The sequence below is a fragment of the Carica papaya genome, chromosome 2 (assembly GCF_054855325.1).
Source record: "Carica papaya isolate Zhongbai chromosome 2, ASM5485532v1, whole genome shotgun sequence".
In the NCBI taxonomy this organism is placed as follows: domain Eukaryota; kingdom Viridiplantae; phylum Streptophyta; class Magnoliopsida; order Brassicales; family Caricaceae; genus Carica; species Carica papaya.
Genome location: NC_142310.1, coordinates 32157447 through 32185233, shown reverse-complemented (window position 1 = coordinate 32185233; position 27787 = coordinate 32157447). Strand labels below are relative to the sequence as shown.

Here is a 27787-nt window from a genome sequence, read left to right as displayed (position 1 = left end):
TTGGAAGTTGGATGTGCTTTTTTTTATATAAGACGATTGACTAGAAGATCTGAATTGGACAAATTAAGTAGATAGAGGATTTGCAAATCAACCTAATATATTCAATGTAATGAAATTATGCACCAAATAAAACCTTCCGCTCTCACCCTTCTCTTCATTTACCAGTTAATTGATAAATCAATTTTGATGTACAAGATCATTGCTGGTGAATGTTGCGGATAGCTGCATTGATATTCCTACAGTCAAAATCCATTATCTTCATCCAGTTCTCAAAGTCTCCAATTTCCTAAACACAAAACAAGCAGAAGTTGATATCTGCACTTGTTTGCTGGAAAGAAAACTGACATATCGTACAGACTGAAAAGAAAGAAATGAATTTATATGTGAAGGCTTCCCAGATTTTAAATTCAAATGGGATTTATTTATGCTGGATTTTCTCCCTCTAGAACATATAGACAATAAGTATTTCCAGGTTCTGATATACTGATTTATTCACAATCAACATTGTGCTCAGGTTTATCTTTGGTCAACTAGTATGATTGCAGCTTTCATCTGCCAATTTACAAATGCAGAGATGTTAACTATATCATATATAATGCAATATGAAATGCACAGTTCTGCCAATATCATATGAAACTGCCAATTACACAACAATTCCATTGCTCTCTATCTTGATTATTGAAATCTTTCTAGGCCAATCTATTGGAAATGCAAGCGAAAAAACCAGAAAAAAAACCAGAGAAGAAAAAGAAAATTGAAGCAAAAAACCAGAATTTTCTGCTTCATTCATCGCCTTAAAAGTAGACATGCTCTACTATCCAAGACAGCATCTTTGATGCTAAAAGAAAAGATACTATTGTTACTCTCTTGAGCAACTTTAAACATACCAAAACTAGATTATACACTAGCACAAGCCTCTTACAACTAAAAAACTAAAGGATATATAACATATAAATTAGGATAAAACAAAAAACCTCTCTGGCTGACAAAAAAATTGCCAGCCCTTCAAGACTCCTCCTTACCAATTTTACTAACAATACTAACCATCTTTCTTAAAGACTTCAAGTCTGTGCTTGGGAAGTGGGTTGGTAACTATCAGCTACCTGCTCTTCGGATAGCAATGTTGTAACCGAACTTCTTCTTTCTTTGCTTCTCTCACAAATGATATCCAATCTTGGTGTGTTTGGTCTTGCCATGAAACACAAGATTTTTGGCAATGGCTGCAGCTGACTGGTTGTCACAAAATATGATTGTAGGCTCATTTTGCTCCTGACCAAGTCATTAGGCACCTTCCTAAGCCAGATGACCTAATTCACTGCACTTGCTGCAGCCATATACTCTACTTCTAACTGTATATTGTGCTACTATTTTTTGTTTCTTTAAACCAGCTTATTATACCTGATCCAAGGTGAAAAAGATGACCAAAAATGCTCTTCATGTCATCCATAGAACTTCCCCAATCACTACTACTGAGCCCTATCAACTTCAAAATTTCTTCCATAATAAATTCAATAGTCAAAGGAACCTCAACAACCTCTTCCCGGCCTTGAATCTTGAGAGTAAACTAGCTGCATACATGATGTCTGGCTGAATGGGTATTAAGTAATGCAAACAGCCTACCAAGCTTCTGTACACATTTGTATCTATTTTCACTGCTCCATCTTTCTTGCTTATTTTCCATGTTGAGCTACGAAACTGCAAATTGACTTGCACTTTTCCATTCCAAATTTCCTAAGAACGTCTCTTGCATATTTTCCTTGGTTGACAAACACTCCATCCTCCCACTGGCGTATTTCCATTCCATGGAAATAAGACATTTCCCCCAAATCTGTCATTTCAAATTCTTTCTTCATTTTTTTCTTAAATCTGTCCACTAATTCTGTTTCGTTTCAAGTCACAAGAAGATCATCCACATATGATAAAACAATCAAAACAATCATCTTCTTCATGTTTGCGCTTATAAGGTGTCTTCTTTTTTTTTTCTTTTAAAAAATAAAAAGTATGGTATGTATCACCAATTTACAAGCACTAATGGGATGCCAATTCATGTACAAAAGTATTTATATGTCAATCAAGATATCAATAAAATTCCCAAGGCCCTCCATAGAATAAAGAGTATCACCTATAACCAAAAACCCAATGGTATGTAACCATCTATCTCTAATCCTCTCAAACTCATCTCCCACCCCTTCAAAAGCTCTCTTGTTTCTTTCTTTCCACATTACTCAAAATATAGCCAAGGGAATGAGACCCACATATTTCCTTGTGACTAACATGTAAACCAACAAATATCCCTATCAATCTCAATCATAAACTAGGATTGATAGAAGAGGATAAACCAGTAAATAAGGAGATATATTAGAAATTAGTTGGAAGACAAATATATCTGTCACATACAAGACCCAACATTGCCTATGTGGTAACTGTTATAAGTCAATTCATATTTAAAGAAATATACTTACAAATAGCCTATAAAGTGTTGTATTACCTAAAAGGGTCATCTGCAAAAAAAATCATATTTAAAAAGAATGACAAGTTGCTTTAAAAGGCTATATAGATGCAGACTACACAAGGTCAATGGTAGACAAAAGACTTACTACAGGTTTTTGTACTTTCCTTGGGAGTAACCTAATTATATAGAGGAGTAAGAAACAGACATAATTGCAAGGTCGAGTGCAAAATCAGAATTCTAAACAATGACTCAAGGAATATGTGAGTTACTATACCCAAAAAGAACCTTAGAATATTTGAAAATCAAGCGGGACAACTCCGTGCGTTTATATTGTAACAGTAAATCGGCTATAAGCATTGCCCATAATCCAATGCAACATGACATAATAAAATATATTGAAATTGACAAATATTTCATAAAAGAAAAGCTAGTAGTGACTTAATATGTACTCCATACTTGTCAACCAGCTCACAGCTTGCATATACGTTAACTAAATACCTGACCAATCCAACATTCTAGACTATCATTGGCAAGTTGACGATAAAAAATATATATTCTCTGCCTTAGAGAGAGAATGTTAACAAGATTATACAATTAGGTTAAAGGACATTAGGGTAAAATACATAATGTAATTAATGTAATAATGATTCAGTTCTGTTTCTATTATAGATAGTTTATATATATAGGGGTGTAATATTCAATAAAATTCACATTCAACCATTCATCACAAGTCCTCCCACCATGTGTTCTACAATCGAGGGAAAAAGCTGGGAAGAACAGAAAAACCTCTGTTCTCTACTTCATTTCCAGAATGCAAACACAATGGCTACAAGAATCTACATTACCTAAGAAATGTGTCTAAAAGAACCTTGGATTCTCGATTTGGGACTAAGTTATGCCTTTTTTATCTTAAAATTTGGCCCGTGCATGTGCTTTTTCTTTCTCCTTGGCCGGGTTTACTCATCTGCCATAATTTTAATCTGACCTGATCGCTAGATTGTACCCTCCAAGAGTGAAACCAAGAACCAGACTCTAATACCAATTGTATTAAAAACTTAATTTGTCTGTTTGAAGCCTGAAATCATTTTCAATTTATCTCAAATTTTATATTTGAAAGTACCATAAAGAGGACGCTTACATGACCAAAACTCTCTTCATGAGAGATATAACCTAAATGGCAAAAACTACCATGTAAGTTCTTCGTCTAACAAAAATTAAACTAATAGAATTATACACTAATCAGCTCATAATTGAAATGTACATATATCTACTATGTAAAACTCTGTTCATGAGAAAAATAACCTTAATGGCAGTGTTGATGGCATGGGTAGCAGCGAGCCACTGATCCGTCTGCCTCATGAATCGAGTGATTGTGGAAGCCAAAGCTCGAATTTCCATCTCGATTCGCTTCTCGTTTAAGAAGCACTCTTGCACTCCTCCATTCACGGCATCCACCAACAGATCGGATACACGCACCGCGTTTCTGATCGCGTCCTTCTTCGCTTTCTCTTTTACATATCTCGTAAACATAAGTTTCGTTCTTTTTAATTTCTTGAAATCAAAAGAACAAAGAAAAAAAAAAGAGAAGAGAAGGAAGGAATTTCCTTCTTTTTTCTTTTTTTTTTTTCATTTTCTTGGGAACCAAACAGGGGATGGAAGAAAAAAAAGCATCAACACACCTGTGTTCTCGCGGAGCCTGAGAGAGTTCTTTTGGTGATCTTGCAAGAGTTTGAGGAGAGAAGAATCGAGGTCCCCAGATTCGGATTTGGATTTCTCCATCTCCGGCAGTGCGCACCCACGACGGTGAATACAGTCTGTTCGGCGTGTGTTTGTGTCGCGGCGGTGTCTGTTTTTTTGTCTCTTGGAATTCAGTTTGGTTCTAGCGTCATTGCATCTACTTTTTCTCTTCTGGATGTAGTGACGTGGAACTCGATGGGGAGTCGGTAGATTTTGCCACGTAAGCAGACGGTGGGCCCACAGCTGAAAGAAATCTACCGTGATGAGTTGTCCCATTTCTACAGTTTACGTTATAATGGATTTTGAATTTTGAGAAGATTATAATTGGGTTTATTATATTAATTTGTTTTGATACGTCTCGCAATTAACTCTTAACAAATTAATCATAGTCAATATAGTTATCGTAAACATATAAATTACTCCTAAACAAAATATAGAAATTTCTTTAGTAAAAATACAAGAATTGATTAAAATAACAATGATAAAACTGAATCATTTGTTCAAAATACGTATATTTTAATATATATATATATATATTTTTTTTTACTAACGAAACATAATTTTAATTAATCCACAAATTAAAAAGACTTCATACAGTACACAATAACGAAAATACATTAAACAGTATATCTAACCTTCATTTAAATAACAGTAGGCTACTAATTCCAAATGGCTTTTGGTGACCCATTATGCAAAAGACAAAGATTTGTATATAAAAACAAGACACTAGACCTAAACATTTTGGGTTTTGAAATTTCACTTCATACCGAAAGAGATGGCCCGCGGCATATGTGCATGCCACCTTTTTTAATGACACCCAATATCGTTTTCTTTTCTCATCAAAATTTACATCTTCACAAACATATTTTCTTGACATGTACATAAAGCCGCCAACAATTTGGAATTTTGCGAAATCTACATGCATGCATCAACACCATACCTGTTTTTTATTTTCTTTTGTATATAAATAATTTTTCACTATCATGGATATCGAATCTTGCACTGATATGACATGACGATTTCTAAAGAACAAATACCCTCAAATTCTTCTTGCTTTGTTGAGGAAAAAAAAAAAGGTGTTAATATATATATATATATATATATTTTATAAGATGTAAGTAGTTTCGAGTTGAATTGTGTTTGTATTAAAAAATTATTTTTGTTGTGTTTAATTTATATTTATTAATAAATATATAAATCTCTATTAAAGAACAAAAAAGAGTTAACTCAGGAATATTATTGAATTCTATGGTAAGCTTAGTTAGAGGACAAAATATTGTTTGCTTAATTAATTATGTTGGATCACACATAATTATGGAAGATGTTGATTTTCAAGTTTGTAGATATATAATAAATTAAGCAAAAATTTGCTAATTAATTTACTAATATGGTAACTGAATTATTTGAGATTTTTGTTAAAACCCAATGAAATTTCAATCTTTATTTTATTTTTTTAATGTATAGTTAAAATAGAAATTAAGATTCCAAAACTACTATTTCTTGCTCCCCAGCTTCAGTAAAATGGCATGACATGAAACTGTGCATAAAGTTCCGTAGCAGCATTTTCCTTTAATAAATAATAACTTGTATATAATGGTCTTACTCTTCGTACCTAATAATTTTTTTAGTCTTCACTGATTTATTAATTTATGTATATATATATATATATATATATACAATGACTCTTTGATCATTATTATTTTTGTTTTGATTAAACTTCTCGAAATAGTTTATGAAATTAATTATTTTTAAAAAATTCTCATTAATTTGAAAAGAATCAATATTCAGAAACTAAAGCAGCAGTATTCATATATATATATGGATAAAAGATACTTAGGCGGTCTAGTACGAGATGAATAAGTCAATATTAACGTGGATCAATTCAGATATAAATTTGTGTTGGATGCTTATATTTTTATACTAATAATTCATTAATTATGAAACCATCAATAATGTAATGCTTGTTGACCTTATCTTTTCAAATAAGACTTCCTTAGCCAGCCAGCCTGCATTTTTTAACCATTTCATCTTCAACATGCATGCCTACTCAGGTTTGGCAACCAAATACCTCCAACCCCCTCCCCCCATCTCTCTCTATATATATCGACCCCACTCCTCATCGGACTCCATATCTCCAACTCTCTCATATACTTACTCGTCAACTTTACTCGTACAACAATTGTAACCATATACATATACATAAACAACAAGCAAATGGCTTCTTCTTCTTCTTCTTCTTCTTTTAGACCCATTATTGTAATTGTAACGTTAACGTTTCTTGTATTCTTCATGGGCGCCTCCCATGCTCAGCTCTCTAAAAACTTCTACGCTAAAACTTGTCCTCAAGCCCTCGCCGCTGTTAAGTATGTTGTTCGAGCTGCCGTCGCCAAAGAGCTCCGCATGGGCGCCTCTCTACTTCGCATGCACTTTCACGACTGTTTTGTCAATGTAAATATTCTTTTCTCTTTCTCTCTCTCTCTCTCTCTCTCTCTGTTATATACATATAAAATATGTGTGCGCTTTTTCCTTATTATTGCATATGTGATATATATGTTGTTGATAAAATTGTTGATAAATATGATATACAAAAGAATGGAGAAAGCCAGTGTCATTATGACCAAAAAGGATAGCTATCTACTTTAATTATTAGACGACTCTGTGTTTGCATTATATATATATAGATAGATAGTTACGTATAAAGAAAATTATAAATGACTTCATTAAATGGGACGTGTGGTTCCCATACTATTGAAAATTATGCGTACTTAGTATAATCTTCATTCAAGGGCCACAGTAATATGAAGGACACTAGTCCATTCAGAATGGCTTACCTGATACATATGCAAACCAAATTAACAACAAAAACCCAAATCAAATACAAACCTTATATATATATATATATATATCATGTCAACTTCTATTTTTATTTTCCTGCCTACTTCTTTCCCTTTTTTATTTAAATAAAATAACGTCATAAACAATTTAAACTCATAACCATAATGATGTGATTTCATAACTTATAAATGTTTTGTGACTTATAGGGTTGTGATGCATCGGTCCTCTTAGATGACACTCCTACATTTATTGGAGAAAAAACTGCACTTCCTAATAACAATTCTTTAAGAGGATTTGAAGTTGTTGATGCTATCAAAGCTAAGGTGGAGAAATTGTGTCCTGGAGTTGTTTCATGTGCTGATATTTTAACTATAGCAGCTCGTGATTCTGTTGAACTTGTAAGTTAATTTTCGTTAATCTTACTTAAATAAATTATTTATTTTTAATTAAAATTTATTTTTTAATAGAATATATATTTTCTATTATTGATTAATTCTTAATTTATATTGTAGCTTGGAGGGCCTAGTTGGACAGTTAAATTAGGAAGAAGGGATGCCAAGACAACTAGCCTTGCCGCTGCCAACAGTGGTGTCATTCCTCCTCCAACAGCTACACTTGACCAACTTATCACAAGATTTCGAGCTCAAGGTCTCTCTCCTAGAGACTTGGTTGCATTATCTGGTATAAATTTTTACACTTTTCAAAATTCATATATATACATATTTATAAGATTTAACTTTATTGAATCAATAAATATTTAATGAGATATATATCTATATGTGTTTTATAGGTGCGCATACAATTGGAAAGATAAGATGTTTGCTTTTTAGGGATCGTATATATAATGAGACCAACATCGATCCATTATTTGCCAAGCTTAGACAAAAGACTTGTCCGAGAACTGTCGGAGTGGGAGATGATAATTTAGCACCTTTTGACTTCAAAACTCCTACTACTTTTGATAACCAATATTATAAGAATCTTTTGAACCAACAGGGTCTTCTTCACTCTGATCAAATACTATTTAATGGTGACTCTGCAGATTCTTTAGTTAAAAAATACAGCAACAATCCTAATATCTTTATTTCTGATTTTGTCAAGGCAATGATAAGGATGGGAGATAACAAACTACTTACCGGATCAAATGGTGAGATTAGGAAAAATTGTAGGAGGCCCAATTAAGTAATTTATTATTATTTCTCTCTATTTGCAATAAAATGAAAACTATTGTTGAACTAAAATATGTAATATACTTTTCATTTGGTTTCTTTCAAAATTCTAAATTGTATTTAATAATTTGAAGGCGTTCATTATTTCAAGTGTGGTATTGTAATTTAATTATAAACTGTAATATACTGTATCCTTCCAATGAATAAGAACTTATATTTGTGTTGCAAAAAATGTTTATCTATCTTTTCATTTATAATTAATAACTTATATATGCTATTTCAATTTTTCTTTTTGAAGTTTTTATTGGCCCTTTTTTACAATAAAAAATTTTTTCTTACTCCTTTGGTTCTTTGCCCAAGATTATCTTGTTCTCCATGCAATAGTAAGAATTAGATAACATTGCGTCCAAAAAATTACTGAAAAATGAAGTTTATACTAATTATGGAAAAATGGACTACATCAATGACTTCACTATGAAAATAGAGTTTCTTAGAAATTTTATATGAACAAAATTGACAAATGGTTAACTTTCATTTTGTTTTGCCTTTTGGATTAGAGGAAAGATGTGTATGCAAAATGAACCTAAAAATGCCTCATTTGTTTGAAAAATGTCGTAGTTAAGAATATTTTATAAAGTATTCAAAATTTGAACTTTGTAAGGTAAGTGCAAGAAAACTTCTCCACTTCTATTTAGTTCTTCTCTTGCCTAATAATCTAATTATCAAGAAGAAATAACAACTAATTGAGATTCAACAATGGGTTAAAGCTAAATAAAATATTCATGATTTTATTTGGTATTTCTGATCTAATTAAGATAGTAGTTTGGAAGAATATTTAGAAATCAAAGCCTTCTTAATGCCACTTCTTTTGGGATAACTTGAATTAAAAGTATATGCTTGAGTGTTGGGCAAGGCTGACCACATGAAAACTGAGTACATTTTGATAGATGATTCAAAGGACTTTCTGGCTTTATTTTAATTATAAGGCAATCACATAAGGATGTGATAAAGTATGATAATGTGATAGTATTGTTTCAATTGTAAAACTTTAACTATTAACAAAGACGATTTTCTTTTATTAGAGCTACTATGTAATTATTTGAAGAATTTATTTTGTTCTTTCATGGTAAGATATCGTTAAGAATCTTGAGAAGAACTTTAGTTTATGGTAAAGATCACAAAAATATAAACCAAATATGCAACTTAGAAATTTTTTAATATTAGGTCATACACTTAGAACGTTTGCTAGTAGTTTAAATTGGTACTACTATACTCATTAAAAGTAATGTGATTTATTTTATTAATTACTTGTATAATTGGTACAAGATCAAGTTTGTATGACTTGATCCGCATAGACCATTAGCATGAGAACTTACTTGTCAAGCACATGAATTATGAAATTTGTGCACTTTAGTCTTTGGACTTCTGGTTACTATTGCCAACTTGTGAATATTCTACTATGATTTGGTAATACTAACTCATTGGCGTCTTTTGTACCACACAAACTTAATTATTTGGATATGGTTTGAAGTTCATAAAGGCGTATAAGTAGGAGGTGTCCATCACTTCAAAACCAAACCAGATCCTTTAATCTTGTATTGAATTAGATTGGTTTTTCAATTATCCCTTTTTACTTAAAAGTAATTGTAAAATCAATCAAAATTAGAATAAAAAATAAGTTCATAAACTATTCATGACATCTATAACTAATGAAACTAATAAAAAAAACAATAATCCATCTAACAGTTCATAAATTATGATCTTTTAAAATATTTTTTTAAACTTGTTTTGACTATTTAGGAGTCAATTGAACAGGATGATAATTTACCATTTCTAATTAAAAAAAATACCTCTAATTAGTACTAATTATATATGGTACAGTTTTAGTTTCCAAATTGGACTTGTCTTCTAATTATAATTATAGATTCTAAGAGTTTACAAGCTATGCTCATCAGAATAGCACTAAGTAGAAAGAATAGTGCTTGAGAAAAAATCGTTAATCTTAATTAATTTGATAGAGAAGAAAGATTAATTATTAAATTGTTGATGATATGGAAAATCCTCAAGAATTTAATACACAAAAAAAAATGTAAGTTAGCAACTAATGAAAATTAAGCAGGTGTTTATAACCTCATTCTGAAAAAAAAAAAAAAAGAATTAACCCGCAGGTCATAATGTTGAAAAGTCAAATAATATGATCCCAATTGCTGCAAGTATATTTCTTCATTATTGGATCCACAAACCGAGACTTGAAATTTATTATATTAAGTAGAAAATTCCCAGAACAAGAATCGAATTTAATTTGCTCACTGAGAGCATCTGTACATGTATACGCTTTCACGGTGCATTTGTTAAGGACAGGGTCCTAAATAGTGTACGATAACTATATACATATACTTATAATATTCCTTTCAAAGACCTCATAAAGCCAGCCAGCCAGCCAGCCAGCAGTTTTTACCATGTCATCGCCATGAACATGCATTGGCTACAACCTATTCCTATTTGTCAACTTATCACGCCTTCACATCCACTCTATATAAATACCCAATTATTCATACACCCTCTTCACCACACTCCTCACCAACTTCCATATCTGCAGCTTTCGCATACATATATATAAACTTGTGCATCATCAGATTTAATCGAGAACGATTATAGTTACATACTTACACATATATATACATATACGTACATATATACACACAACTCAACGAGTAAATGGCTTCTCCTTCTTCTTCTCTTAGACCCATTATTTTAATTGTAATGTTAACGTTTCTTGTACTCTTCACGGGCACCTCCCGTGCTCAGCTCTCTAAAAACTTCTGCGCTAAAACTTGCCCCCAAGCCCTCGCCGCCGTTAAAGTCTGTAGTTCGAGCTGCCGTCGCCAAAGAGCTCCGCATGGGCGCCTCTCTTCTTCGCATGCACTTTCACGACTGTTTTGTCAATGTAAATATTCTTCTCTCTTTCTATATCTCTCTCTCGCTATATATATATATTATATAAATAAAATATGTGTATGCTTTTCGATTATTATTTTGGCAGCTTTACTTCCCAGTCTTGGGATATTGCACATGTGATATATGTGTCGTTGATAAACTTGTTGATATATATGATGTATAAAAGTATGGAGAAAGCCAGTGTCATTATGACCATCAAGGATATCTATCTACTTCAATTATTAGACGACTCTGTGGTTCCCATATGATTGAAGATTATGTGCCATTAGTACAGTGTTCATTCAAGGGCCAAAAGCAATATGAACGACACTTGTCCATTCACAGTATTTTTTAACTGATATATAAGAAACCCAAATCAAACAAAATCCAATAAATGTCCGTGTGCATTATATATATCACGTCAACTTCTATTTTATTTTCCTGCTTACTTTTTTCCCTTTTTTTATTTAGATAAAATGAGGTCATAAACACATGAACTCATTATCATAAACTGGACTTCCTAATAACAATTCTTTAAGAGAATTTGAAGTTGTTGATGCTATCAAAACAAAGGTGGAGAAATTGTGTCCTGGAATGGTTTCATGTGCTAATATTTTAACTATAGCAGCTTGTGATTCTGTTAAATTTGTAAGTACATCTCTACTAATCTTACTTAAATAAATTTTTTACTTCTAGTTAGATTTTAGTTTTCAATAAAATAAATTTATTTGTTAATGATTAATTCTTAATTTATGTTGTAACTTAGGAGGACCTAGTTGGACAGTTAAATTAAGAAGAAGGGATGCTATGACAACTAGCCTTGCAGCTGCTAATAGTGGTGTCGTTCCTCCTCCAACAGCTACACTTGACCAACTTATCACAAGATTCCGAGCTCAAGGTCTCTCTGCTAGAGACTTGATTGCATTATCTGGTATAATTTTTTTGACTTTTTAAAGTTTATACAATATATATATATTTAAGATTTAACTCAATAAATATTTAATGATATATATTTACATGTGTGTTGTAGGTGGACATACTGTAAAAGATTGAAAATATTCTTGTTAGGGTTTTGAAGTGAATGAACGGTCAAGATTGAAAGCAGAAAATGAAGGGTCAGATGTAGAGCACGCTGGGATGAAGGACAAATGGACGACGGAAATTAAAAGATGCCTTCTGTTGAGAACAGCTGTAAAAAGGCAGGTTCTGAAATATTGTTTGTTTTGGGTTATTGTGTATCTATTAGAGTTTTTTTCTTTCCTCGATCATTGTATTCCTCTCCCTCTCTGTGTATATAAATGCACATCTGTGCACAATAAATGATATACAAAGAAAATATTTAAAAAATCTTTCATTACTTTTCTTGTCTTTAAATGGTATCAGAACAGTGCATGTACTAAGTACTGTTCCACTAAATTTTCATTACTAACTTGCCCTTACAATGGCCAACTCAAATACTGCCAATGGTATACTAACCCTTCAAAACTTAGATCAGGCTAGAATGCAACCGGTCTCTGCACCTCTTGATGGCTCCAATTCTCTCTCATGGAGCCAAGCCATGATGATTGCTTTAAGAGCTAAAGACAAGTTAGCTCTCGTTGACTGCAGATTCGAAAAATCAGTTCCCAACACAACAGAGTATGAAGGGTGGCAAAAGGGCGATAGCATGGTGGTGTCTTGGATCCTCAACTTAATGACCAAAGAGCTAGCAACCGCCTTCCTATACACCAGATCTGCAAAAAAATTGTGGGATGAAATCAAGGAAAGGTATGTAGAAAGCAATGATCCTCTGCTCTATTAATTGAAACGAGAAATTAGCTTAATTACTCAATCAAGCCTCTCAATTGTTGCTTATTTTACAAAACTAAAGAAACTTTGAGATGAACTAAGCTACCTAAGACCATTACCTGCGTGTACCTGCAACGCTGCTAACCTGCATAGTGAAATTGACAACACAGATAACTTAATCCAATTCCTGATGAGTTTTAATGATACATATGATCATGTGAGGAATACAAATCTTGATTATGGAACTATTACCCACTGTTAACAAAACTTAGTCAATGGTGCTCAATGTTGAGAGAAAATGAGAAGTGCAAATCAGCAATGTATCCGAAGGGATGTCAGTTGTTTTTTATGCCAACCAGAAGGAAACCTTGACGCTACAGAACCGAAGAAGGGAAAAAGACAACAGAATGTGCATCCACTGTAGGAATACAGGACACACTAGGGACACATGCTTTAAACTCCATGACTATCTCGAATGGTTCACATAACTCAAAGGAAAAAAAAAAGAAAAAAAAAAGGCAAATGTTGTTTCAAATGGAAATCTCACAGACATTAACGGGGAAACAATGATCACAACGAGTTGGAATGCAGAAATGACTAACATTATATAGCAGGAAATCAATAAATACATGAAAAACCATGGAGCAAGCACAATAGAATCGGTAGGATGCATTGGCTACTCTGGCCCTGCAGGTAAACAGTCTAACCTCTACTCTTTACACACTTCGGATGATATAAGTATATGGATAATCGATATAGGTGCAATATCACACATATGTCATGATTTTAGCTTACTCACTAAAACTACTAAACTAGAACTCATAGTACCTGTTCCTTTACTCGATAGAACTCTGAGATACTCAATACATAAAAGCACCATCAAACTATGCAATGACCTGACCTTACATGATATTTTTTACATACCAGAATTTGCATGTAACTTGATCTCTGTAAAAAAAATAACTCAAGCCTCAAATACCTACATTTCTTTCTATCTAAACCATTATTTTTGCAGGATTTGATGACTAACAAAAAATTAAAGAAGGGTAGAATAAAGGGAGGCATGTACACCCTGAGCAAAGATATAGAACCAGAAAAGTCACGTATCAGCCACACCCTATAACTTTGGCACAAAAGACTCGGCCACACATCAATGAACAAGCTACTTCATATTCCCACCCTGAATTTTTCAGACGAAATAGATTCACATGTTTGTGAAATATACCCCTTAGCGAAACAACAATGTTTACCTTTTCTAAGAGCAGTTTACTGCCAATGATGTTTTTGAATTAATACATGTTGATCTTTGGGGTCCTTATTCAATTCAATCTATTTCAGGAGCTTCTTATCTCCTAACTATGGTGGATGATTTCTCTAGAACAACTTGGACTTTTTTGTTAAAAGAAAAATCAAATGTTTTAAAAATTTTAAAACAGTTTTATAATATTGTGTCAAATGAGTTTAAAAAAACTATTATAATTGTTAGAACAGATAACAGTACTGAATTTATAAATAAATCATGCAAAGATTTTTTTTCAAAAGAGAGGCATTGTGCATAACAAAACTTGTGCTTACACGCCATAGCAAAACGGCGTGGTAGAAAGGAAGCATAAACATCTTTTACAAGTTGTTAGAGCACTAATGTTTGAGTCAAATTTGCTAAAAAAATTTTGGGGAGAATCCATTCTTATGGCTACATACATAATAAATATTTTGCCAAGCTCAGTTTTAAAATGGAAAACCCCCTATGAAATTTTACACAAAAAATAATCAGATTATTTTATTTTAAAAATATTCGGTTGTTTGTGTTTTGCTACAAACATACACCCTCAAAAGACAAAGTTCGATGTACAAACTTTAAAATGTGTTTTTTTTTTATGAAATCGGTGTTAAAGCATACAAATTATATGACATTTCAAACAAAAAATTATTCATGTCAAGGGATGTTATATTTCACAAACATGTTTATCCATATCAATCACAATCACCACAAACTAATCATCAAGATACACCATTACCAATACCCAATTTAATCATACCAGATGACAATGAAGACCAACCACATAACGGAAGGGAAGTCACCTTACCTGAACCTAGAATTCAAGAACTAGAAATTCAAAGGAGTCCAGGGTGAGGGTTAGGCCTTCCTGGATGGAGAACTTTGTGGCACATATGACAGAAACACCATCTCCAGACTCCCTTTTTTTTATGTCAAATCTACCTATATACAATTATGACTATGTCAATTTTGTTGCACGTCTCAATTACACAAGAACCAAAATCATATGAGGTTACTAAGAATGACAGTAGGTGGATTAAAGCTATGTAAGCCGAACTAGATGCACTAGAAAAAAATAAAACGTGGGAACTAACTTTGCTGCTTGAAGGAAAAAAGGCAATTGATTTAAAATGGGTGTATAAAATCAAACACAACCTAGATGGAACAGTTGACAAATACAAAACGAGGCTCGTCGCCAAGGGCTACAGCTAAGAATTTGGAATCGACTACCACGATAATTTTTCACCAATAACCAAAATGGTAACTGTCTGATTACTTCTTGCCATAGCGACTGCAAATAGCTGACATGTCCATCAACTGGACATAAATAATACATATCTACATGGCTATATAGAGGAAGAACTATACCTAAAACCTCCAGAGGGCTACACTAAAGCAAGCAAAGGATAAGTCTGTCACTTAACCAGAAGTCTATACGGGCTAAAGCAAGCAGGACACATGGAATAAAGAGCTCACTTCAAAACTCCATTCCATTGGGTTTACAAATTTGAAGCAGACCATTGTTTATTTACAAAATGAAGAAAAAAAATTACCTTACAATAGTTGTTTATGTCAATGACTTGCTTATCACAAGGTAAGATGAGAAAGAAAGCAACGAAGTCAAAAGAGTGCTGAATGAGGCATTTACAGTGAAAGATCTAGGACAGGCACGATACTTCCTCGGCGTTGAAATAGCTAGGTCCAAATGAGGAATTTACATCAGCCAACGAAAATATATAAAATATATATTACAAGACACAGGCATGCAAGAGGCAAAAGGAAGTCACTTCCCTTTACCAACAGGGTTGAAATTAAACACGAAAGAGGGTGAAATCTTACCGAACCCAGAAAGATACAGACGTTTAATCGAGAGGCTGCTTTATCTCAACTTCACCATACCAGACATCTCTTACTCCACTCAATACTTGAGCCAATTCATGCAACAACCCAGGAAGCCACATTTAGACGCGACACTCCATCTTGTTAGATACTTAAAACAGTACCCAGAGCAAGGCTTGTACTTTCCAAAGAAGAACAACTACAAGATTCGGGCTTTTTGCGACTCAGACTGGGCATCATGTTCGGTGACTCGTAAATCCACCACAGGCTTCTGTGTTTTCCTCGGACCATCGATGATATCCTGAAAAATAAAAAAACAAACAACAGTCAATAAATCATCTACAGAAGCCGAATATAGAAGCATGTCTTCAACTGTGTGCGAGCTACAATGGATTACCTATCTACTTAAGGACTTCACGGTCACGCCTCCTTTGCCTATCATAATACACTATGATAACAAAGTTGCATAGCACATCGCGACAAATCCTGTGTTTCACGAAAGAACAAAACACTTCGACATAGACTATCATATTGTTCGCAATAAAATCTTAAGTGGTTTTATCAAAACAGAGTATGTTACCTCGAAAGAGCAACTCGCAGACTTACTCACAAAACCACTAGGCACAACAGTCCACCATCATCTTCTTTGCAAGATGAAACACATATAAAGCGGATTCAAACATGGATCGATATAAGAGAATGGGTGTTCAGAGAAACAGAACTACAAGCGTGTTTCATCTTGAAGACCGGCTATAAAAGATTAAAAATATTCCTGCTAGGGTTTTAAAGTGAATGAACGATCAAGATCGAAAGCAAAAAATGAAGGGTCAGATGTAGAGCACGCTGAGATGAAGGACAAGTGGACGGTGAAAATTAAAAGATGCCTTCTGTTGAGAACAGTTGTAAAAAAGCAGATTCTGGAATATTGTTTGTTTTGGGTTATTGTGTATCTGTTAGGGGTTTTTTCTTTCCTCGATCAGTGTTTCTTCTCCCTCTCTGTGTGTATATAAATGCACAATAAATGATATACAGAGATAATATTAAAAAATCTTTCATTACTTTTCTTGCCTTTACACATACAATTGGAAATATAAGATGCTTGCTTTTTAGGAATCGTATATACAACGAGACCAATATTAATCCTTTATTTTTTGACTTGTCCGAGAACTCTGAGAGAGGGAGATGACACCTTTTGACTTTAGAATTCTTAATGCTTTCGATAACTAATATTATAAGAATCTTTTGAACCCATGAGATCTTCTTCACTCTGATCGAACATTGTTTAACGGTGGCTTTGTAGATTCTTTAATTAAAAAATATAGCAACAATCCCAATATTTTTATTTCTGATTTCATCAAGGCAATGATAAGGACGAGGGATAACGAACCACTTACCGGATCAAATGGTGAGATTAGAAAGAATTGTAGGAGGCCTAATTAACTTATATACAATTATTTCTCTACATTTGGAGTAAAATGAACACTGCCCTTGGACTGAAAATAGGTGATGCACTTTTCATTTGGTTTCTTTTAAAATTCTAAATTGTATTTGCTAATTTTAGGATGTTCATCATTTGGAATATGATATTGTAATTTTATTTCTGTGGCTTCCTAATTTAATTGTAAATTGTATTATATTAGTTTTGTTCCAATAAATAAGAACTTAATTTTATTCTACATGAAATGTTTATCAATCTCTTCATTTATAGTCAATAACTTATATACACTACCTCAAATTTTCTTTTCAAAGTTTTTATTGGCCCTTTTTTAAAGTAAAAAAAAAAAAAAATCTTCTTACTCCTCTGGTTCTTCGCCCAAGTTTGTCATATTCTTTATGCAATAATAAGAATTGGATAACATGGAATCCAAAAATGTATTTGAAAAGTGGAGTTTATACTAATTAATTGTAGAACATTCTTCTTAAGTGTGATATAGTTTTTCTTTTTCCTACATATATATGCATGGCTAATTTAATTTCAAATTTTATTATGCTTTTAACTGGGTATAATTGTATTAATCCTCACTGTAAATTTGATGATTAAGAACAGAAGAAATGGGTCAATTTTAAGCTCTCAGCTGGATCAAAAAGGCCTGGCTCATGCTAGTGTCGTTTTTAGGCCTAACCCATTCAGTCCATGTTGAATTTTATTAAATGTCCTTAATTTCTTAAAAAATATTGAATATCATTAAGATCTAAAATCTTAATTTCCCCAATGTATTAGAATTTGCAATACACTTTTAAGTGGTAAATGATGTTATATATTTTATTAAATACGAAATACATATTCACAAATTATAATATAGTATTTTAACGAAATATACAAATAATTGGTTAATAATATTATTGAATTTAAAATCCTGCAATTAGTTGTTAATTGATTTTTAAAAAGGGCCGGCGTTGAAAAGTCATTACAGGAATGCATGCCTGTCATTATCATATAATGCAAAAGAAAAATCTTGGTAAAGAATATTACAAGTATATATTATATATAATCTGGTATAATATTACAGTGCAGGTATAATAGTGTGCGTGAAAAAATTATATATGCATGATAGAAAACCTATCGCGATCATAAATAGTCAAATTTTGTACAGAGATGATATATTGTAAGAATTGAGTATAATATTATATTTTTGTACGCAGATATTTTCATTTTATAATATATATATATACATATATATATATAGTTCGATTAATCCTGTCCAGTAAATAAATCAAACGGTGTTAAAGCAAATGGTTTGACAAATTTTCCTCATAAAAAGTCCAACTTTGAATTCACTATTTATGTTCAATTTTCAAGCTTCATATATTGAATGGTCAATAATTGCAATACCCAGCTTTATAAAAAATCAGAAGCGGTGATCATTGACCTTTATAATATTACAAAATCAATACATACGTAAAAACACACATTTTGGGACTATCCCATATTGAAATATAATGATGTATGCCACTGATGATAACGTGAGTTTCAACGAAATCCTAATAATATATAACCAATATTGATCAGATCTACACCCTTTTATTTGGCTTGTAATTTGTAAATGATTGGGTTTCAACAATACTGAAAATGGTCTGTTCTTGTTCTTCTTGTTTGAAGGCCATTTTTGCAAGGTTATGTTTGCTTTTGCTCCTGTCAAACAACTCTTATGCCCAGCTTTCTCCAGATTTCTACGCTGAAACTTGTCCGAAAGTACTCGTTACTGTAAGATCGGTACTTCGAGATGCCGTAGCAAAAGAACCGCGTATGGGTGCTTCTCTTCTTCGATTGCACTTTCATGATTGTTTTGTCAACGTAATTTTCTTAGTTGATCTTCTTCTTCATCTTCTCTGTCTTTCGTTTTTCTTTCTGCAAACTAAATATACATATATATATGTGTGTGTGTGTAATGATGTTGTTAATTTTTATATGTTTTCTTAGTTAACCAAATTGCTTTGGAGAGTTTAAAAACTTCTCATGTCTATTTTATTATAGGGATGTGATGCATCGGTTCTCTTAGATGACACTCCTACTTTTGTTGGAGAAAAAACTGCAGTTGCTAATAACAATTCTTTGAGAGGATACGAAGTCGTCGATGCCATAAAAGTCAAGTTAGAGGAAGTATGTCCCGGTATTGTTTCATGTGCTGATATTTTAGCAATTGCAGCTCGTGACTCGGTTGTACTTGTAAGTTCTTAATTTTTATCCAGCTTTAATTAATCATGTTTCTTTTTTTATTTCAATCAAATTTAGAAATTAATGATCAAGAATCTGAAAACTGGTAAAATATGTTTCATCAGATTAGATAGTATTAGTGTTCATCGTTGTATACATATATATAATTACTCATGTTATGTTGCAGCTCGGAGGGCCTAACTGGATTGTTAAACTAGGAAGAAGGGATTCAAAGACAGCAAGTCTTGCATCTGCTAACAGTGGTGTAATCCCTCCTCCATCCGCTACACTTAATCAACTCATCAATAGGTTTCAAGCTCAAGGACTCTCACCTACGGACTTAATTGCCTTAACTGGTATGAACTTCTCCAATTCTAAAATTAAAATAGATATTTAAATTTCTATCAAATTAATAATTTTAATTGCATAAATTGGTTTTCAAAAAAAAAAAAAAAAATTGTGATTTGTATATATTGTAGGTGGACACACGATTGGAAAAATAAGATGTGTACTTTTCAGAGATCGTATTTACAATGAAACCAATATCGATCCTTCATTTGCTAAGCTTATGCAAGATATTTGCCCTGAAACTCAGGGTTCAGGCGATGAAATCACAGCACCATTTGATTTTAGGACTACGGATGTCTTCGATAATCAATTCTACAAAAACCTTCTAAATCAACAAGGTATTCTTCATTCTGATCAAATATTATTTAATGGTGGAACTGCTGATTCTTTAGTTAAAAAATATAGCACTGATACTGGAGCATTTTATTATGACTTTGTTAATGCAATGATTAAGATGGGAGATAATAAACCACTTACTGAATTAAGTGGCGAAGTTCGATTGAATTGTAGGAAACCGAACTAGTAAATATATTAATTTGTGTGAATATTTTTTATTCTTTCAATGTGAAATAATAATTTTATTTTTTTTTAATTATCGTTACATCTATTATTATTATCACCATTATAACCACAATCATTAGCGTAATTTTTTTCACTATTAAAATTATTATTATCACATCTGATATCATATCATCGTTATCATAATTATTATCATCACCTTCAATATATCACTCCTAATTACGACTAATAATGGTATTATTATTAATATCATTACCACATTAATTATTTTTTTAATTAATATTATCACTATTATTAATAAAATTTAAAAAATAATTTCGTTGATTAACATAGTAATATTATATGTTGTATTGTCTTACTCATTTTCTCCGTCAACCATCGATTACATTTGATACGGTAAAAATGTTAGAGAAATGTTATAAAGCATTGCAATGTATGTTTAGTTGTGTGGGTATATATATGTGCGTGTGTATATATATATATATATATATATATATATTTTAAAGGCTCATACTAGGCAAGATTTTTAATTTTGTAACATCTGCCCCCAATTTGATTGTGAGAAAAATAAAAATAAAAAAACAATTTAGTTCAATTTCAATTTGATTTAAATTAGGCCCAAAGGTCTGAGATTCCATAATTAGGCCCAAAAGCGAAATTTTGCATTGGCACGGCATGAGGAATTGTCGTGTAGACAACCTATACATATAGTGACAAGGTTAAACCTATACATAACATGTATATATATATATATATTTTCAGAAAAATCGATTGAATTATTAATTAATTTAAAATTCGAAATAAACAAAAATTGCTCAATTTTGATTACTTATATATTAATTAAAACAATCATGTTAAGTTGAAAGGATACGTATTAAATACAGACCCAATATATCTCTATTGAATAATAATAAAAATATTATTAAAATAAATTAGTCAAATTTTGAATATATTTTAGAATTTTCATTTCCGTTCTATATAATAATATACATAGTGATAAACTAATTTTACTAAATGTCAAAGATCAACAATAAAGTATGTATATACAGTCTCGAGCTGTCCATGTTATCTTACAAGATATATATATTCCATTAATTAATTTCTGATTAGAACAAAAAGTTTAATGGACTTTATATATATATATATATTATAATTAGCTATGATAAGTTGTTAATTAATATTAAACCCCATGTGATATCTCTGATGTACATTTACTGAGGTTGATTCCAAACTAATTCATTTAAAGGAAATTAATTAATGTTTATATAAATTAATCATTAGCTATTGAATGTTGACACGCATATTTAATTAATTATTTACCGGTCAACTACGTATGAAACCGCAACATATATCAGTCGTGACTATTATATTATATTATATTAATTACAATTTAATTCATAATTAAGTTGAATTAGCTTTATAAATTTCTCCTGAAAATTAATTGTTTGGGAGATTAATTAACGAAATTTCATGCCTTATTGATCAAGAATAAAATTAGAAAATTTTGGTTTTTAAAGAAAATAATTAAAATGATATGTATGTATGTAATTAATAATGAAGACAATTTAAGAAGCGAAGATTTCAAGCAACCATGACGTGAAACCAAATTCCATCACTATCCTCTCTACTTATACATATTATTATTATACACGTACCCCTTTAATTTCCCTGCCCTACTGAAATTGAACTCCACACGTCAAGGAAACTAAATATATAATTAACAATTTAAAGCATCTAATTTCGCATTATTATATTATTAACTTAATTAATCCAGATATAAAATGCACACAAAGCCAAAAAAAAAAAACTCCCATTATCCAATTTAAAAACAACCCAAGGTTTGGTAGGTTAGTCAATCCGTGGTAATTACAATTATGATTATCTTCAAGGTAAAAATTAGTGATAATTTATATATTAAATATATAATTAAGTCAATTTTGTAATCATAATTTATTGTACTTTAAGAAAATGAATAATAAACATATTTAACTTTAATTAAATACAAATTTGATTTAGAGCTACCTACATTGTTATTTTTATTTATATTATATTTTATTATATTACATTAGTTAATTTGTAGTATCTTTTTCATTTGTATTTTATTTATTGTAATCGGATGTAATTAAGGAATTAGTATATATATATATATATATATATGTATAGATATGTCCCGATTTATTAACATAAACAAATGATAGTTTGATGTTAAAAACTAGAAATTATAGAAAAACTAAATGAAATAATATTTACTTATATATAATAACCAAACGTAAATCATAAAATATTGCACATTGATGACAAAAGATGTATTAAAATAAAATCAAAATTTGTAAGATTGATTATAATTCATCGAAAATACCATTAAACATGGGAAAGGCAGTAAACCTAGATAACCAGGAAATTTAACAAAAACAAGTAATTAATCACGTAATTAATTAAAAAAATAGTTTAATTAAGGATCCATTAAAAAATTTAATGAATTATTCTTCACCGAGTTCTTCCTTCTAAAAGAGCAGCCAGCAAAAGCTGGCGAGCTTGACATTGACTTGGTTTTCATATTTCAATATATATAATAATTTGATTAGATGAGACTGGTGCTTTAATATTATTACTTGAATTTGTAATTAATGTACACGGGAAGAATCACACAGTTGCCAACCCTTTTGTCTCCCCCACGTCCCTAGCTTAAACCAGCTCCTTTATTAATGGCACTGACAAACATGTACCCCTATACGACACGTGAAGATCGCACGTGCATGTCGACTCACCGGAATATATATATATATATATACATATAATGAATCAAAGCAAACTTCATGACTAAACACAAACCATACACCCTAAAAGAACTACATGAACAACACAAATTTTATATATAGATCAAACCTTAAATTCATCGTGATCATCATATGTAATAACTTCGGCCTAGTCCAACAAATTTCATGATCTCAATCAATAATTCTTTCATACCCATGACAATAAATAAATTTAAACCCAACAACAGTAGAATAATCAATTCCCTCTCTTTCTCTCTGATCTCTATATCATGCAGAATTAAAAATCAATCGAAATATGGAACATTATTCTGATCACTTGAAATAGAGCTATACCCTCCTGAGCTACTAGGCTGCTGGGTGTACATAGAAGAAGCAGTAGTGGTAGACGATGATGATGAAATTACTATGGAAGGCGGCGGAGGTAACGGTGGAGGAGGAGGCGGCGAGCATCGAGGCGGATTCAAATTGGGTAGAGTGTTATTTTGTGATATTGCTGCAACAGAATTAGGATTAATCAGAGCCGCATGATGAGTAGAATTTGGATTGATGATCATATTGGTATTAGTAGCTTGATGATCTGATCCATACTTGTATTTCAGAATCTCATTTCTTACTGCATTAAGCTCGGCCTGTAGAGCTTGAATTTGTTGCTGTAATGCAGAAATTGCACCCATGCAGCCATATACGGGATCTCTTAGTCTTAAGTTAGCCTCATAAACCAGACTATTAGCTGCATCAGCTCTCTGGCACTCCGGCACCTCCTGTGTACATATATAAACACAACCCACGTACGATATATAATTAACCCATAACTAAAAAAGAAAACACAATAAATCAACTCAAGAGAAAGATTAGTGAAAAGAGTTTTTGTTATCTAAAGAGATAGGTAGGTAGGGTTTATATAAAAGTGTGCTTATGTGTGCTATATGTATATAAAATATACCATTAACATCTTGGAGACATTGCTAGCGCCAAAGACTTTGTGAACGGCAGCAAATTTGTGGGGTTCATGAGGAGAGAAGTAAGGAGAGAAAGGACACTCTTCTGCACATCTTCTTCTCAAAAGCTTACATGCAGCACAAGGTGTGATGGTGTTAAAGATTCCAGGAGGACTTAGGGCTACATGTCTCCTACCCATTTGATCAGAATTATATGCATCTGCTGGACCAGTAACAACTGTGCTGATCTCTCTCTTGATCTTCTTCCCAATCTCATCAACAAATATCTCCCTGCAATCACAACAAGGGTTCAATCGAGATGTCTGTCTCATAGAAAAAATTCAAAAAAGAAATCTTGATGATGATGATGATCGGAGTTGTTACCTGTCCCTGGACATTCAAGCATGCTAGAGGGTTGTTTGGGAGGAAGGAGGTAGAAAGAAGAAAGAGTTTCAAAAGAGGAAGAAAAAGAAAGAAGAAGAGTTCTTAAAAGGCAAGAATGAGTTTTAAATAAATCAAATAGAAACAAAAAAAAAAAAAAAAAAAAAAGTAGGTCAATGTTTTTCTGAGAGGAAGCAAACAAAAAAGGTGGCATAATATAGGTGAGAGAAAAAGGTTGAAAGTGAGATTGCCATTCTCATTTTCAAGTTGCCGACGTCATAATTATATATTCATGATTTCAATATTAGGGCTAGGTGATTAACCTGAAACGATAAGAGTTTAGAATCTAAAATATTAATTATGTTGTTAAAATATTTTATAATTGAATTCTTCTAGTTTTAACAAAAATATAATACAAAGGCATAATTATTTTTATAAATTAAGAGAGAAATTATAATATAATAATTGCATTTATATTTTATGGATGAGGCAGCTTGGTCACGTGCAGAGAAGAATATATAAATATTTTGACTTTTCAAGTCTGGGCTTTTGCTTAAGTTCATTGTAAAGGGGCTTTTCCAGCAAGTGGGTTTGCTTCTGCACTGTATTTTCAATTATTTCATTACTTCTTCTCAAATATATATATATATATATACGCACATATCCCGTGACTTGCAGACTGAAAATATATTGGGTTTACCAAATTTATGCACACATTATATCTACGTATATACATTATATGTGTATTTTAGGATTGATAACAGAGCCGATTCATGTTAGATTTTATTAACCCAAAGCCCCTTTCACCCCTATAAACAGTAAATTCGATGGAGTGTTAAATTCAAGTATTCAACCCAAGTCTGACCTGATTATTTATTATATTAATATATTCTAATTATATTCATTGATGTAATTATAATTATATTTACTATATTTAGTAATATAAATAAAGAAATATTTATAATAACAAATATATATAATAGGTTGTGTACGAATGAATTTTATAAGATCAAACTCGAATCCTTCTCCTCCGTCTCGACCTGCTCTTTTTTTCTCCATTAATTTTATTCTGATTTAGTTTGAATTTACATTTTAATAAATAAAATTTTATCAGACCGTATTTAAACAAGTCAAATTAAATCGATTCAGAAATAAAATGTCATCGGTAAGTTATTTAATGAGTTATAGAATTTGATTATGAAAAATTAAAGAACTTACTTTTCGATTTAATTATAAAAAAAAAAATTATTAATGGGTGTCTTATGAATATTCATGAGAATGATACCCTATTTCATCAATTGAATAAATGCTTCACATTATCAAGTCATATTAATATGTGTATCCGATACTTATATCTAGCCATATATGCTCACACATGGATGTTATTGCAAGAAATATAACTAGGTGTATTGCAAAAATTAGGTGTTGATATTTCACTCGAAATACAGTCTTTCAATTCGAATATTTGAATTCATCAGTTATAATAATAATAATATCAAAATTTTCATATATAATTTAAATAAAATTAAAAGAGACAATTAATGTGATCAAAATTCATTATCTAAGCAACTTTCAATTTAATGAAGCAATTGAAAATGATTATATATATATATTTATTTATTTGATATATTTTATATCAACCTTAAAGAATACAATTCATAAAGACTTTATTGTAACTCATGATCCACGCCCAGTACTGTTCGCCTTGAATTTTAGCCCAAATGCAAAATATTATTATTATTTTTTGGACCCAATTAAAATTATTAGGGGAAATAATAAGAATTAGATTATAAAAACTATTCAAAATTATAGATCTGATTGTAATTAGTTTCATAATCTTAAATTTTAAATTGGTAAGAATAAATATTTTTAAGTCATAAAACCTAAAAAGGTAAAAAGTATTTAACTCTAATTTTGTCTTAAATAATAAATTGAGTTGAGTATTTCAGGAAATTAAATTAACAAATTACTAATTATATATGTTAAAACTCATAATTAATATTTATAAAGTACATAGAAGAATGTTTCAAAGAGGTGTTAATTCGACAACATTAGGTATAAAAAGTCTTATATATTAACAGTAGAATTTACATATATGTATTTGTATGTGTGTGTGTGTGTGTTTGTGTATAAATATCGAGGATTAACCTAACATGGTGGTTCTTTTCCTGTAAAAAAAGTGGTTAAAACAAGTTTAATATGAACAAAAATCTGTGACGACTAAAATTCCAACAACCCTGTTATATTTAAAATTCTGAAAATTATAAAGGTAGCAAGTCGTCAAGATTATTCTTAACTAAAAAGCTTGATTAAAAGATGTATTTGAAATAAATCAATAATTTTATCTTCATTTTTCATAATTAAAACTAAATTTATAATTAAACAATACGAATTCTTTAATTAATCACTTTCACAGAGATATATAAAAAAAAAAATATATATATATATATATATATATACATAATAAAATAATGTTTAACGAAGTAGAAATGAGATGGGTGTCACATGAAAGGATTTTCTAAATTTAACAACATTAATTCGACTTCAATTAATGCTCAAATCAAGTGCATTAAATTTGGGTCAGTAAATTATGCAACAATTAATTTTTAAAAAAAAAATACACTCCTTTGACTTTATACTTTTTCACATGCCACATGACAAGGCTAACCTACAGATCCATCCACCCTAAGACTCTCATACAATATATACATTCATATATATATATATATATACATATACCATATACCTATTAAATTTTACTTCTGATTAATTGTAAACAATGATGTCCATTGTCACCCACCCATGTGGTCGTAATGGAATGTAGATTTAGCAGTAATGATCCCCGAGTTCTGTCCCGGGAAATATATTTAAATAAAAAGTTTATAGACTGCACAATTGAAAATGATCGATCAGTCGTTGCTATGAAATTCTAAATGGGTAATTTTTTATTTCAAATTATTAAAATATGAAAATGTTACTGTAACCTCAAACTTACAGCGTTGGTTAGTAAATTTTTTGAAACTTTCAAGCAGCAGTCACAGAACCAGATAGCAGTCTTGGTTTCGCTGGACAAGAATTATGAGAGGATTGATGGAAAGAAGCAGGTGCCGAAGTGGCACGAGTAAATTAAAGA

General features: G+C 31.2%; 4 protein-coding genes and 1 pseudogene across 4 annotated transcripts; 3 read left to right on the top strand and 2 right to left on the bottom strand.

The window, feature by feature from the left end:
• BLOS1 (GCN5L1 family protein) lies at window positions 1-4342 on the bottom strand. The gene is made up of 3 exons (XM_088214112.1): window positions 4132-4342; window positions 3755-3960; window positions 1-286 (listed from the first exon to the last, which is right to left on the bottom strand). Exons 1-3 carry the CDS (start codon window positions 4229-4231, stop codon window positions 197-199), a joined length of 396 nt encoding a protein of 131 aa, XP_088070238.1. The 5' UTR covers window positions 4232-4342; the 3' UTR covers window positions 1-196.
• A 1897-nt stretch (window positions 4343-6239) lies between these two features.
• LOC110823792 (peroxidase 4-like) lies at window positions 6240-8343 on the top strand. Its single transcript, XM_022054269.2, has 4 exons — window positions 6240-6637; window positions 7231-7422; window positions 7537-7705; window positions 7815-8343. Exons 1-4 carry the CDS (start codon window positions 6404-6406, stop codon window positions 8204-8206), a joined length of 987 nt encoding a protein of 328 aa, XP_021909961.2. The 5' UTR covers window positions 6240-6403; the 3' UTR covers window positions 8207-8343.
• A 2204-nt stretch (window positions 8344-10547) lies between these two features.
• Window positions 10548-17290, top strand: LOC110823682 (peroxidase 4-like; annotated as a pseudogene).
• A 1616-nt stretch (window positions 17291-18906) lies between these two features.
• On the top strand, window positions 18907-20629 carry LOC110823681 (peroxidase 67-like). Its single transcript, XM_022054118.2, has 4 exons — window positions 18907-19331; window positions 19512-19703; window positions 19879-20047; window positions 20171-20629. Exons 1-4 carry the CDS (start codon window positions 19107-19109, stop codon window positions 20560-20562), a joined length of 978 nt encoding a protein of 325 aa, XP_021909810.2. The 5' UTR covers window positions 18907-19106; the 3' UTR covers window positions 20563-20629.
• A 2779-nt stretch (window positions 20630-23408) lies between these two features.
• On the bottom strand, window positions 23409-24809 carry LBD13 (LOB domain-containing protein 13). The gene is made up of 3 exons (XM_022054287.2): window positions 24658-24809; window positions 24279-24564; window positions 23409-24096 (listed from the first exon to the last, which is right to left on the bottom strand). Exons 1-3 carry the CDS (start codon window positions 24669-24671, stop codon window positions 23620-23622), a joined length of 777 nt encoding a protein of 258 aa, XP_021909979.2. The 5' UTR covers window positions 24672-24809; the 3' UTR covers window positions 23409-23619.
• Between the last annotated feature and the right edge of the window lie 2978 nt (window positions 24810-27787).